Raw genomic sequence first — 15,321 nt, 5'->3', positions numbered from 1 at the left:
ATACTTATGAATGTTTTATACTCAAGGTACCATGGGCAGATGCTAACTACATAGCTGCTTTTTATATGCTTATAATCTTGAAAAAAGCATAAAAAAATATAAAATATTTAAAAAGGCAATTCTTGGTTAACTATCAATTATAGCCACAAGTACCAAACATTTATTTATTATCTATCTATCTATCTATCTATTTATTTATTTTTAGTACCAAATATTTAGAGTGTGGGGTGACACTGGGCTAGGATGGTGCAGGCAAGCTTCTCAGAGATGAGCTATGAGCTGGACACTGAACACCAGGTAAGGTTTGGACAGGTGAGGAGGGAGAAGATGGACAAGCCAGGTGTGAGGAGAGAAAGGAGCACAGAAGGAGTGCACCAGAGTGGGAAAGGCATATTAACCAGACGGTGAGTATAGCAGCTTGAGGCAGAGGACCCAGAAGGGAAGAACAAAATATCTGGAAATAGACACCAGCTCACAGAGTTGGAACTGCATTTGCTGGACCAAGGAGCTCTCAAGCAGGGTGCACACGACCTGAAGAGTGTGATACAGGAACAACATTAGAATTTCTGTTTATCGGGATGCCTGGGTGGCTCAGCAGTTGGGTGCCTGCCTTTGGCCCAGGGCGTGGTCCTGGAGTCTTGGGATCAAGTCCCGCATCAAGCTCCCTGCATGGAGCCTGCCTCTCTCTGCCTCTCATGAGTAAATAAATAAAATCTTAAAAAAAAAAAAAAAAAGGGAACTTCTATTTATCTTATTTCTACTGAATAATTAAGTATATAATTTACAAATAAATGTATAAGAGGTACATGATCAATTTTACTTATGGGGTGATCATGAAAAGTTTGGAGCCCACTCTCTAGACCTGGGAGATGGGGTCCAGAAAGATCCCACTTTTGCTGCTGGGAAGGAAAGACCTGGAGAACTGGACCCAGACCAAGATGGGAGAAGCCATCAGATCACTGTGGCAATCTAGGAATAGGACAACAAAAGGCTAATCAGAGGGATGCCTGGGTGGCTCAGTGGTTTAGCACCTGCCTTCGGCCCAGGGTGTGATCCTGGGGACCCGGGATCGAGTCCCACATCGGGATCCCTGCATGGAGCCTGCTTCTCCCTCTGTGTCTCTGCCTTTCTCTCCCTATGTCTCTCATGAATAAGTAAATCTTTAAAAAAAAAAAAAAGGCTAATCAGAAACAGGGCAGAGGTGGGAGATGGAAAAGTGGAGAATGAAGCCAAAGGGAGAATTAGTAGGGTTTCTAGTGACAGGGAAGAGAGACACAAAGACAGTCCTGAGGTTTTCAGCCTGGATGACCAAATGAATTATACTGACATTAGGAAAAGGAAGCACTGGAAACGTCCACCTGGAGCCATGAGTTTGAGACCAAAGGCTTAGCAGGTAAAAAATGAACCCATTAGAAGAACAGGATGGAGAGAAAATTTCTCAACCTAATGGAGTTCAGAGGCTTCTGTCATTTGTCAGCCCATCACTAGATCTAAAAATACCATGGCTAAGAGTCTGTGCACTCAGACCACTGCCTCCCTCCCCCTTGACCAGCCTCCACCCCGAGAATGAGACACACAAACTGAGAAGGACCTAAGCCCAGAGCAAGAGTCGGTGGCCCAGCTGACAGTCCTACCTGATCTGGCTTGAGCTCTTCCCGAACAGCCTGGATGGCGTCCCGACACTCACTGAGCATTGATTCAAACAGACGCTCCTTGGTTTCTTCACTTTCAGCCTAAACAAAGGCAGAATGCAGCACAAAATTTTCCTCTGAGTAAGCCAAAGTATTCTAATGGGAGGAAGGCATAGTGCCTTGATTCTCCCCATTATACACACACACACAAACACACATACATATCCAGCAGAAACACCCCAAATCACAGATTGTTTCAATTGTCACTAGTCTCCACCAGGTTAAGATTTTTCTTATAGTCTTATCCATTGTTCATATGGAAATGGAATTTTATATATACACATGTATGTGTAACTATAAAGTGAACGTACTGAAAAAGAATCCATACAACTGGGACACCTGGGTAGCTCAATGGTTGAGCATCTGCTTTGGCTCAGGGCGTGATCCCAGAGTCCTGGGATTGAGTCCCGCATCGGGCTCTCTGCATACAACCTGCTTCTCTTCCCTCTTCCCGTGTCTCTGCCTCTCTCTCCGTGTCTCTCATGAAAAAATAAATAAAATCTTAAAAAAAAAAAAAAATCTGGGGATCCCTGGGTGGGTCAGCCGTTTAGCGCCTGCCTTTGGCCCAGGGTATGATCCTGGAGTCCCGGGATCAAGTCCCACATCGGGCTTCCTACATGGAGCCTGCTTCTCCCTCTGCCTGTCTATCGTGAATTTAAAAAAATAAATAAATCTGTACAATTGATCCGAAACTGTCAAACAATAGATGCTTTAAATTTTTTTCTATCATTGAACTTTCTACCACTTTCCTCCACCATTTCACCTCTGTTCAGGACCTGCACCTGACATCCCTGAACTCTGGCACATGGAACAAATGGTCTTTTTTTTTTTTTTTTTTTATGATAGTCACACAGAGAGAGAGAGAGAGAGGCAGAGACACAGGCAGAGGGAGAAGCAGGCTCCATGCAGGGAGCCCGATGTGGGATTCGATTCCGGGTCTCCAGGATCGCGCCCTGGGCCAAAGGCAGGCACTAAACCGCTGCACCACCCAGGGATCCCAGAACAAATGGTCTTTAAGCTCTACTGTGTGCCAGCAGAGTTACTCTTACAAATGTAACCCCAAAGACTTGCAGATACTGGTCCAAGCAAGTGAGTAATGTTACTAACCAATATCAAGTCAAAAATATATTTCCTCTAAGTATCATACGAAGCTCCCTGCACCACAGAAATTCTGCACCTAGATATTCCCCATGGTTATGCTGAGATTGACAAGCACTCCATGACAGTCTTTGCACAAGTTCAAGGGCGTCGCCAGCTGGGATAAGGGAAAAGTGATTCATTAACTGAGTGCCTGCCGAACCACATTACCATTCTAAAGAATCTGACTGAGCAGGTAGGAGTGGATGAGAGGCAGAAAGGAGATGAACTTGTGTCGCCACCAGACCCACTGTGACATTAAAAGATCAACACTCCATTATTATATTTGACTTTCCACAGAAACATCCAATCTGATCCCTTGACATTCAACTGACCTCGAAGATAGCCCAAAAGAATACCCATTACTGCCCACTCCTTTAAGTCGTTGGTAGGAGCTTAAAGAAAAACCTTTTCTTCTCTTAAGAACTCTTATGTTATTCCTAGTTTCCAATGTTGGGGGAAAAAAAAACACTTCCTTGTAAATTACTCAATATAAATCAAACATACTTTTCTATTTGTATTGACTTTCCTGGTGCTCACTAACTTAGGAAAAAATCAGTGGCACAGTCATTCTTTAAATTTCTAATTTTTTTTTTATGATAGTCACACAGAGAGAGAGAGAGAGAGAGAGAGAGAGGCAGAGACATAGGCAGAGGGAGAAGCAGGCTCCATGCACCGGGAGCCCGACGTGGGACTCGATCCCGGGTCTCCAGGATCGCGCCCTGAGCCAAAGGCAGGCGCCAAACCGCTGCACCACCCAGGGATCCCAATTCTTTAAATTTCTAAAGGCAAACATAGCCACTATTAATTTACTGAAACCACAGCACTGTCCAACAGAACTTTCTGTGATGGGGCACTTGGCTGGCACAATCCAGGGAAACATGTGACTCTTGATCTCCGGGTTGTGAGTCTGGGCCCACGTTCATTGGGGATAGGAATTATATAAAAATAAAATCTTTATTGAGACGCCACTGGGTGGCTCAGTTGGTTAAGCATCTTCCTTAACTTAAGCTCAGCTCATGATCCCAGGGTCCTGGGATGGAGCCCTGCATTGGGCTCCCTGCACAGCAGCAAACCTACTTCTCCCTCTTTTGCCCCCCGTTTTTGTTTGTGCTCACTTTCGCTCTGTCAAATAAAACCTTTTTAAAAAGAATAAAATCTTTATTTAAAAAAAGAACATTCTGTAATGGATGGAAATGCTCTCTAGCTGCACTGTCTAGTACAGCAGTCATTAGCCACAGTTGGCTACTGAGCACTTGAAATTTTCATTAATTCGGGCAGCCCCTGTGGCGCAGCGGTTTAGAGCTGCCTGCAGCCTGGGGTGTGATCCTGGGGACCGTGGATCGAGGCCCACGTCAGGCTCCCTGCATGGAGCCTGCTTCGCACTCTGCCTGTGTCTCTGCCTCTCTCTCTCTCTCTCTCTCTGTGTCTCTATGAATAAATAAATAAAGTCTTTAAAAAATATATATATAAAAAGAAGAAATTTTCATTAATTCAAGCATAAACAGCCACAGATGTTCAAGTGTCTAGTATACTCCACAGCGCAGAGAAACACTTCACATAAAACACTATTAAGCAGCACCTCAAGTTAGCAAGACTGTAATAACTTAGTCAAACTTGATGGCCAAATTTTTTGAAGTACAAATCCTGTGGACTGGGGGAGCCATGTAACAGTTAACAACTGAATAGGATCTGTGAATAGAGTTGGCAGCAGGTGCACACACACACTGGAGACACACTGAGCTCGTGAATCAATTTTGATGCCATGCAATCCGGCAGATATGCCACCAACACCATTTTAAGAAGGGTGGGGCTCAGGGCACCTGGGTGGCTGCCTTCAGCTCAGGCCACAATCCTGTGGTCCTGGGATCGAGTCCTGTATCCGGTTCCCCACAGGGAGCCTGCTTCTCCCTCTGTCATAGCCTGTCTTTCTGTGTGTCTCATGAATAAAAAAATAAAATCTTAAAAAAAAAAAAAAAAAAAGGTGGGGGTCAATGTTTGGGGCAATGGGTATATAAAGTAAAAGAAGAGTAAACTTTATTTCGCCAGCTACACAGGTTCTGCTTTCCTGTAAAGAGAGTGTAGCTCAAAATAAATAAATAAATAAATAGATACAAAAATGCTAGACTTCTTTACTGCCATGTATTGCTCTCATTCCCTCGGAACAAGGGCATCTTGGCAGCAAGGTACTGAACATAAGCAAACTTTCCCAATGCCCAGTGTAACAAAAGTCTAAGTTACACTGGGCATTTTATAGAAGACTTAAATCACACGGCAGGAAAAAGCCCATCAGAAGGGCAGGGCTTCAGTTACTTGTATTTTCTGCCACCCACACTGCACTGTGACTCAGAGATCACTAATCTCTGTAGCAGAGCTTCTCAGGAGTCTCCCTGGGCTGGGCAAAATGTCTCCAAACAGAAAGCCAAAAATGTACTTTGCTACTTTCACTCATATTTATATACATATTTTGGAGGCTAAAATCACCCTGAAAAGACAACAGAACAAGAAATACCTCTCTATATGCAGAGGCAGGATTCCTCAGCATCTACATGCAGACCTCCCAAGTCAGCCATGGAATGAACAAAAATGTGCTCCTAAACTCAAGTAGCAAACTCCCTGCATAAGAATTTGTGGTCGGCTTGCACCTTTTCCCAGGTGTGCCTATGAGACAGAAATCTTAAGCCCAGAAGTAATGTGTTACTTGGATCTAAAAAAAAAAAAAAAAAAAAAAAAATTCGAGATCAACTTTTATAAAACTTGGAACACTCCAGGATGTGTTTTGACAGCTTCAAGATCTGTCTCAAGGACACGTACATGTACAGAGGGAAACCAGCTGTTGTGTCCTGAGGTAGAGACCCCCTGCTATTCAAAAGTTTCCAGATTGTTTTCACTTATCTACAAAAATTGCTGGAAGGTGGTGGTATGGCTAAGAGACAGACAAGGCGAGTCTGACCACATTCTCTACCTCACCGGTAGGAGAACCAAAGGAATGGGAACTAAGCCTTCCTTCCTAGGGCGACTAAGGTCCAGTAAACAATACATGGAAATCTGGTAAAGGAGAATACAAACGTCAAGAACAGCGATGTTTTTTGTTTTAAAGAGGACAAATGGAGATCCCGGGGTGGCGCAGCGGTTTAGCGCCTGCCTTTGGCCCAGGGCGCGATCCTGGAGACCCGGGATCGAATCCCACGTCCGGTTCCCGGTGCACGGAGCCTGCTTCTCCCTCTGCCTGTGTCTCTGCCTCTCTCTCTCTCTCTCTGCGTGACTATCATAAATAAATTAAAAAATTAAAAAAAAAAAAAGAGGACAAATGGTCTCCCTTTCACTCACACATTAAAATATTAACCATAACCCAAGGATAAGACTCATCAAACCTGCCACCTTTTCCAAAAGAGTGGCCTGACAACATCGTCACAATGCAACCACGAGTGACAAGTCAGGTAGAATCAAGTATTAATAAAGCAAAACAGGGCAGCCCGGGTGGCTCAGCGGTTTAGCGCGCCACCTTCAGCTCAGGGCGTGATCCTGGAGACCTGGGATCAAGTCCCACATCGGGCTCCCTGCATGGAGCCTGCTTCTCCCTCTGCCTGTGTCTCTGGCTCTCTGTGTCTCTCATGAATAAATAAATAAAATCTTAAAAAAAAAAAAAAGCAAAACAGAAACAAATTATAAAGGCAAATTATTTAGCACATGAAGACATAAAGCCTGGCTCAGGAGACCAAGAATTTTGCAACTGGGTTTTGGCAGCGGATTAATTCTCTGCTCCAGTCTTTTCGGTCTGACACTTATCTCTCTGAATTATTTCTTCCTTCCATGCTTTTCAGTAAACTGCTGTTCTAGTATTTAAATGTCATAAAACCTCTACAAACAGGCATAAACTAGGTCTACCGAATTCTTGCATCCTAGTTCCCAGAGGGGGGCAATACCCACACCAGCTAGGTTAATATGAAGGGGTACCTGGCTGGCTTAGTCGGTGGAGTGTGTGACTCTTGATCTCGTTGTGGGTTCAAGCCCCATGTTGGGTGTAGAGATTACTTAAAAATAAAATCTTTAGGGGCGCCAAGGTGGCTCAGTGGTTGAGTGTCTGCCTTTGGCTCAGGGTGTGATCCTGAGTTCCCGGGATCGAGTCACACACTGGGCTCCTTGCATGGAGCCTGCTTCTGCCTGTGCCTGTGTCTCTGCCTCTGTGTCTCTCATGAATAAATAAATAAAATCTTAAAAAAAAAAAAAAAAAAACAAAAACAAAACTAAGTAATCTCAGGGTCTTGGGTTCAGAGCCCCATGTCAGGCTCCCTGCTCAGTGGGGAGTCTGATTCTCCCTCTGCCCCTCCCCAAAGTCATGCTCTCTCCACCCCCTCAAGTAAGTAAATTAAAATCTTTAAAAATAAATAAATAAAATATTTAAAAAGAAAAAAAAGAAAGACTGAAATTAAGAACCCTGCATCTCTAAGGCATAGCTCTTGGTTCCCAGGGCAGGTACCAACACCATACAATCAGAACAGGCAAGATGGTGAAGACTTGTGTGATATCCAGCCAAATAATCTGGCAGTGGCACCAAGGGGCACATGGTTCTTCTTGGGATTAACCTCAAATGGCCAAGGGCATTTTCCCCAGTTAATAACCCATGGTTAACTTAATTCAATAGACATTTAATCAGCTATACTGCTAGACCCGACTTCTAAGGATTTAACTAAACTTTATTTCATACTACACTTGAATTATTTTACTTACCAACTAGATTTGATAACTGTGTGTATAGGACATTAGGCACTGAACTGTTTCAAGGTTAAAACCTTACTGGAATTCCCTACGACACACGTTTTGTTTGATCTACATCTTTTATATCTACCACATTATTTAAAGATCTCATACTCAGAAGCAACCTGAATGCACTGTAAGATCCTTAACAACCAGAGATAACTCTATTCACTGCAATCAACACATTAACTAGGTACTTCACTGAAATGATAAGGAATATTATATACTTTATGTCAGTAAATTCAACATGTACATGACATTCCTCCTAAGACGATTCATCCAAAAAACACAAGATGAAACAAAATCTGAGTAGCTCTTTATCTCATTAAGGAATTACCTTTGTTTAAAACAAGCAAAAACAAAAATTAAAAACTTTCCCATAAACATCAAATCATTATGCTGTACACCTGAACTAAGTTTCTGACAATTATATCCCATCCACCCCTCCTCCACAAAAACCCTTCCTACAAAGAAAACTCCAGGCTCAATAGTTTCACAGGTGAATTATAACACACATTTGAGAAAGAAAAATACTGATATTACCTAAACTCTTTTTAGAAACAAGGAAAATCTCCAAACTTGTTTTATGAGGTGTGTATAACCCTGATACCAAACCCTGAAAAAAGGCATTATAAGAAACTTATAAGCCATGAAAATAGATGCAAAATTCTCAAATATTAGCAAATGAAATCCAGCTATATATAAAAATACAATAATATACCATAACTAAGTGGGGTTATCTCAGGTATGCAAATTTAACACAGAAAGTTAATCAATGTAATTCACCATGTGAGCCTTCAAATACTCTTCCCTCTTCAGCCCTTACTCTCAAACTCAAAAATGTGAAACTGTCATCATATGGCTCCTTCTAAACCTCTGCTTTCTGACATCCTTCACACATGCCACTGTATCCCATGGAACAGCAATTACAAACCCATACACCATTCCCAGCGTACTTGCCCATCAAAATTTTCACAGGCACAGGGCAAGCCTGATGTCAGGTTTCCTAGTGCCCCTATCTGACTGAGGCGCAGCTACCTTTAGCAGTAAAAGCCTGCAGAAGCCGGGGCAAGAAACCTGGGCTACTGATCCTTACCTACCGTCAAAATAAAATCTTGGACCAGGTCTCCATGGAACTAAATAAAACACATCCAGTGGGAAGGACTCTTTTCCTCGTGTGCAGAAGTACTCGTATGTTTTTAAATGTAGTAACTTCAGCAATGTTAGTAAGACAGAGGGTAATGGGCTTAAGTGAATGCTGGAGATCTTCAGAAAATAGTAAAACACAAAAATGTATCACCTTCATTACTAAGCCTTTATATTACTTCAAAGAACTACTTATTGAAGGATGGTCTTCTTGATAAGGACCTTAAGTACCATGATAAAACAAAGCATGTGAAGAAAAAACCCAAACTACCAAATACACGGAGATTCTTTTGCTCTCTTTCCATTTCACTTTTTTTGGGCAAGTACTTAATTAACAGAACTTTAAAATAAACATTTTCTGGGGCCTTTGGGTGGCTCAGTCGGTTAAGCATCTGCCTTTAGGTCAGGTCATGATCTGAGGGTCCTGGGATCAAGTCCCACATCCAAGAATCTGGCTCCCTGCTTAGTGGGGAGCCTGCTTCTCCCCCTCCCTACTTCGGCACACTCTTTCTCAAATAAATAAAATCTAAAAAACAAAAACAAAAACAAAAACAAAAAAACATTTCTCTATTAAATCAAGACTGAAAATTCTTAGGGCACCTGGGTGGCTCAGTTGGCGAAGAGTCTGCCTTCAGCTCAGGTCATGATCTTGGAGTCCTGGGATCAGGCCCCACATCAGGCTCTCCACTCAGAACAAGTCGGCTTCATCCACTCCCTCTGCCCCTACCCACTGCTCATGCTCTCTCTCTTTCTAATCCTAAAAAAAATTGAAGGAGCACCTGGGTGCCTTAGTCGGTTGGGTGTCTGCCTTTAGCTCAGGTCATGAATCTCAGGTCCAGGGACTGAGCCCTGCATCAGGCTCCGAGCTCAGCACACAGTCTGTTTCTCTCTCTCCCTCTGCCCCACCCTGCCTTGTTCATGCTCTCTAATAAAATGTTAAAAAAAAATATTGAAAAGTCTTAATTTAAATAACTTTATTCAATCAGAAAAAAGATCAAATATATGTTTTTTAGAGGCACCTGGGTGACTCAGTTGGTGAGGCATTCGACTCTTGATTTTGGTTCAGGTCATGATCTCAGGCTCATGAGATCAGGTTCCATATTGGGCTCTAAGCTGGGTGTGGAGCCTGCTTAAGATGTTCTCTTTTGGGAAGCCCGGGTGGCTCAGTGGCTTAGCACCACCTTCAGCCCAGGGCATGATCCTGGAGACCCGGGATCAAGTCCCACATCGGGCTCCCTGCATGGAGCCTGCTTCTCCCTCTGCCTCTGCCTCTGTCTCTGCCTCTCTCTCTCTGTATCTCTCATGAATAAATAAATAAGATCTTAAAAAAAAAAAAAAAAAAAAGATGTTCTCTCTCCCTCTGCCCCCACTACCCACACTTGTTTTCTCTCTCCTTAAAATAATAAATATTTATATGTTAATATATAAATATAATATATATTTATATGAATATAATATATAAACATATGATACAGCATAACATAAATATAACATATATTTATATGAATATATAAATATATATGATACAGTATAACATACATATGTGTTTCTAAGTCTATGCAGTATTTTCATTTTAGGTAATTTATTCTACAATAGTAATCAAAAATATGGAAAAATCCATCTATAAAATTTTCACTGTACCATAATTTACATTTACTTAAAACCTGTATAGAATCCAAATGCCAATAGGTGTATTTTGATTAAACAGCATTTAAACAAGTACACTTGCCATTATCTGTATATATTAAAGATAGGTACTAAATAGAATATACTTGACAATATAAACACAAACACTATGATGAGGTGAGAACACAGAACTAGCAGCAGCTGTACTGAGATGACTGACTCTGAGTACAGCTGACTCTTCAACAATGTGGGGGTTAGGGGCATAGACCCCTGGCACAGCCGAAGATCTGAGTATTAACATCTGACTCCCCAAAAACCTAACTACTAATAGCCTATTGACAGGAAGCCTCACCAATAACAGTGGACTGATGCATACTTTGTGTGTCATGTCTATTATATATACTGTATTCTTTTCTCCCCCCTTTTTGCTTGCCAAAGCCTTTTAACTTTCTTTCATCTTTCCACAAATACCTAATAAATAAAATAATTAAGATTTGTAGAACTATTCAAAGCACGGTCCTGGGACCAACAGAATTAACATCATTTGGGAGCTTACAAGAAAAGCAATTTTTTTTTTAAGATTTTATTTATTTATTCATGAAAGACACACACAGAGAGAGAGAGAGAGACAGACAGACAGACAGACAGACATAGGCAAAGGGAGAAGCAGGCTCCATGCAGGAAGCCCAATGTGGGACTCGATCCCGGGACTCCAGGATCATGCCCTGGGCTAAAGGCAGGCGCTAAACTGCTGAGCCACCCAGGGATCCCCAAAAAGCAAATTCTTAGGCCCCAACTCAGACTTACTAAATCAAAATCTCTGGGGAGTGAGGCCTTGAGTTTATGTCCTTTTTCTTTTTTTTTAAATAATTTCATTTTATTTTTTTTTTATCAGTGTACTCTTTTCCCATCCGGTCCACCCACCTCCCTTCTGATACATACTAGATTCTATAATCTATGTTATATACTATATTCTCATAATAAAGTATGCTAAAGGAGAGAAAACATTAAGAAAATCATATGAAAAATACATTCACAGTATTGTATTATCAAAAAATTCCACCTATAAGTGGACCTGCATAGTTCAAACCTGTGCTGTTCAAGAGTCAACTGTATTTTTTTTTTAAATCTATTCAAGATGTTGAGCCACCCAGGCAGCCCAATTTTGGCCAATCTTAAACTGCTTCAGAAGCAGCAGCTATTTAAAAAAAAAAAAAAAAAAAGCAGCAGCAGCTATGAGATACCTGGGTGGCTCAGTGAGTTGGGCGTCCAACTCTTGGTTTCAGTTCAGGTCATGACCTTGGGGTTGTGAGACTGAGCCCCAAGTCAGGCTCCTCATTCAGTGGGGAGTCTGCTTGAGATTTTTCTCTCCCTTTCCCTCTACTCCCTCACCCGAGTATGCTTTCTCAATAAATAAAATTTTTTAAAGGGGGGTGGTGGCGCCTGGGTGACTTAGTCAAGTATCTGTCTTCGGCTCAGGTCATGGTTCCAGGGTCTTAGGATCCAGCCCCACATAGGGCTCCTTGCTCAGCAGGGAGTCTGATTGTCCCTTTCCCTCTGTATATTTCCCTGCCCACATACATGTGCTCCTTCCCTCTCTCCCTCTTGCATGTGCATGCTCTCTCTCTCAAATACATAAAACCTATTAAAAAAAAAACAAAACACTATGATCTGAAGACCAAGAAGTCAACCCTTCAAATATACTAAAAATCAAATTTGAGAGTAATCCCTTTAAAAATGTACACAAAGCTCAACTAGTCATCACATGCTTGAAATGACCTTCAATTTTATTATTTTATTATTTTTTTTAAGATTCTATTTATTTATTCATGAGAGACACACACACACACACAGAGGCAGAGACACAGGCAGAGGGAGAAGCAGGCTCCATGCAGGGAGCCCAACGTGGGACTTGATCCTGGGTCTCCAAGATCAGGCCCTGGGCTGAAGGCGGCACTAAACTGCTGAGCTACCCGGGCTGCCCATGACCTTCAATTTTAGAAGCAATGGCTTCACATGCAGTTGTAAAATGCTTTCACTTCAGCTAATTTTGCTCAAGCTGGTTTTACGAATAAGGTAAAAAGATCTCCCCCATATGGGTCTTCATTTTCTAATTATGCATACAAAACAGGAAAAAGATAAATTCAGACAAAACACCACTAAACCTTCTCTTCCCATGTGGGAAACTCCCCTACCCCCACTAATCTACTGAATTGGAGAGGATTCCTTCCCAGGGACTATTTTTCAATTAACATTCTGCTCATTCAGTCTTTCCCAAGGCCCAGGACTCTGCTTGTGTGTACCATGTATTATAAGATTACATTAATTAAGATTACATTAACTATTCAAGTAAAATGATCCTGTTACTAGTCTTCCTGATATGTGGAAAATTTCAAGGAATATGCACTCTTTGGAGTCAAAAGGGTATGGTTTACAGGCAAGCACTCCCTTCTATCAGACATGTATGGCTGTGTACAAGTTATACAGTCTCTCTGAGACCTATTTTCCCATCTGTACAATGAGAGTATCACCTACCCCATAGGGTTAAAAATGTCAAAACACAAAAGCTTTAAGCAGCGTATCTAGGACATTAAGGAGGACCGTGACCCTCCTTTGTTCATCTCTGTGGTGTTTCTGTCCAGGTAGCCACGGCATATTCTTAAAGTTTGTGAATTGATACGTAAGCCCATGGAAAATCCTTACAACATGATAAGTAAAACAGGATTCAAAAGTGTATTGAGGGGGCAGCCCTGGTGGCGCAGCGGCGTGACCCTGGATCGAGTCTCACATCAGGCTCTCTGTATGATGCCTGCTTCTCCCTCTGCCTGTGTCTCTGCCTCTCTCTCTCTCTCTCTGTCTCTATGAATGGGTGAATGGAATCTTAAAAAAAAAAAGTGTATTGAGGTATGATTTCAACAAGTGAAAAAATACGTAACACCTCTTATGAATATGAAGACTAAAAGGAAATCCAGTCTTGTCCTTTTTATCAGCACAATGTAACATCAATGAAAGTATATGGGAAGTGGGACTATCAGCTGATCTCTTAAAAACACTTACCTTTTCTAAACTTTAAGCTAAATAACTTTTTAAAATTAATAAATGTTAATTTTCCTTGTCCTTTAATATATGTCTGTGGCCCCATTCCTAAGGAGCCCCCTATTTATGTGCTCCCTGGGCCTCCCCCAACTCTGACTGCAGCCAGAACTCCTGTCCCACTGTCACTGATGGCAGCTCTGCTCTTCCACTGCTGAAGTGTCCTCAACCCAGTGTAGCTACTTCAGAACAAGTCACTGAAAAGTTTGGGTGCTTAAAACAACTCATGAGCACAACTAACAAAGAAAGCACTCCCACATACAAATTACTCAGGGTACAACAGCTTACTGTGAAGTGTCAGGAAATGCCCCTGGTTCATGGGGAGCCTGCAGATATGCTCAGCAGCCAGGGGTTTTCTTTAGATGCTTTTCACCTCAAGGAAGAGATCCAAAAAGTGCTTTTGTCTCGGTCTACTTTGTACAAACCAAGATTACCCGGGTCTCTCATCTTTTGAAACTCAGGTGTTCATACCCATGAACAGGTAACAAGTCAGTAAGCAACATCAAGTAGTACCGCTTTGTATGAATGTTACGTAAATGCCACATGTCAAACAAGATATTCTGGCTTAGCCAGGCTCTTCTGAAACTGCTCAGGAATAAGGGGGGCCCCTTTAGGGATAGAAGGCTAGGACAAGAGGTCAGACAGCAACAGTTAAGCTGCTGCACCACCTGCTGGGCCCGACAGGACCCCTTCCATTAAGCCAGCCTCTCACCACTCCCATTTCTATGTCCATGTCTAGGAGTGCCACTGCCAATTTCTTTGCCCTCTAAATGCAACAACTCTTCTATGAGCTCAGCCTTTACAATAATTTGGTGACCAAATCCCAAATAGCATTAAGACAAGTTTTTGTTTTGTGAGAAATGAACACCCATCTACACCTTAAGCACACAAGGACAACTTCAAACATATATGGATGACAGAACGGGCAGCTGCTCCTTACCTGGGCAATGGCTGCTTCGTTATCAGCCAATCCCAACAAAAAGATCCTCACTTTGTCAATCTTCACTGGAACCGTTCTCCCTCTCCATTCCACTTCGCTCATGGTGGCTGCCTGTTTGGCCCGAGTCTGAGTGATCAATGCCTGGAAAATAGTTTTCAGAAGTCAAAGCTTTAATTGTTGATGGTGAAAGTGGTCTCTTTCTATAACCAACATATTACACCTTATATACTAGTATATATAAATGGTATTTAAATTCCTCCTTGGTGGGGCACCTGGGTGGCTCAGTGATTGACCGTCTGCCTTTGGTTCAGGTTGTGATCCTGGAGTCCTGGGATCAAGTCCCACATCAGGCTGCCCTGCATGTAGCCTGCTTCTCCCTCTGCCTATGTCTCTGCCCCGCCCCCCTGCCTCTCATGAATAAATAAATACAATCTTAAATAAATAAATAAATCCCTCCTTGGTGTATCATTTATCCTAATTTATAGAAATTCAAACATGAAAAGGACACAACAGAAAATTTAAAACAGCGACATTGGGGCACCTGGCTGGTTCAGTGCCCATGTTATTCTTGGCATCGGGGTAGTGAGTTCAAGTTGGATGTGGAGACTACTTAAAAAAATAATGATAAAAAAAATTTTTTAACTTAAAAAAATTAAATAAAAAAAGCAACACTAAGCTTTGGTAAGAGTGTAAGAAAAAAACATACTTGTATATATTGCAAGCAGAAATGTGAATCAGGAGAAATCTTTTTTTTTAAGATTTTATTTATTTATTTATTCATGAGAGAGAGAGAGAGAGAGAGAGAGAGAGAGAGAGAGAGAGAAACATGCAGAGGGAATAGCAAGCTCCATTCAGGAAGCTTGATGTGTGTGGGACTTGATCCCGGGACTCTGGGATCATACCCTGAGCCAAAGGCAGACGCCCAACTGC

The 15,321-nt window shown here is 42.0% G+C and overlaps 1 protein-coding gene across 1 annotated transcript in view; it reads right to left on the bottom strand.

Moving 5' to 3' along the window:
- The window catches only part of SRP68 (signal recognition particle 68), a 36,608-nt gene that overhangs the window by 10,349 nt on the left and 10,938 nt on the right, over positions 1-15,321 (bottom strand). Inside the window, 2 exon segments of the mRNA NM_001003271.1 lie at positions 1,635-1,733; positions 14,392-14,532. Of these exon segments, the coding sequence (NP_001003271.2) occupies positions 1,635-1,733; positions 14,392-14,532 (240 nt within the window).

The sequence above is a fragment of the Canis lupus genome, chromosome 9, assembly GCF_011100685.1.
Source record: "Canis lupus familiaris isolate Mischka breed German Shepherd chromosome 9, alternate assembly UU_Cfam_GSD_1.0, whole genome shotgun sequence".
Classification (NCBI taxonomy): domain Eukaryota; kingdom Metazoa; phylum Chordata; class Mammalia; order Carnivora; family Canidae; genus Canis; species Canis lupus.
This window is presented reverse-complemented; position numbering and strand designations above follow the sequence as displayed.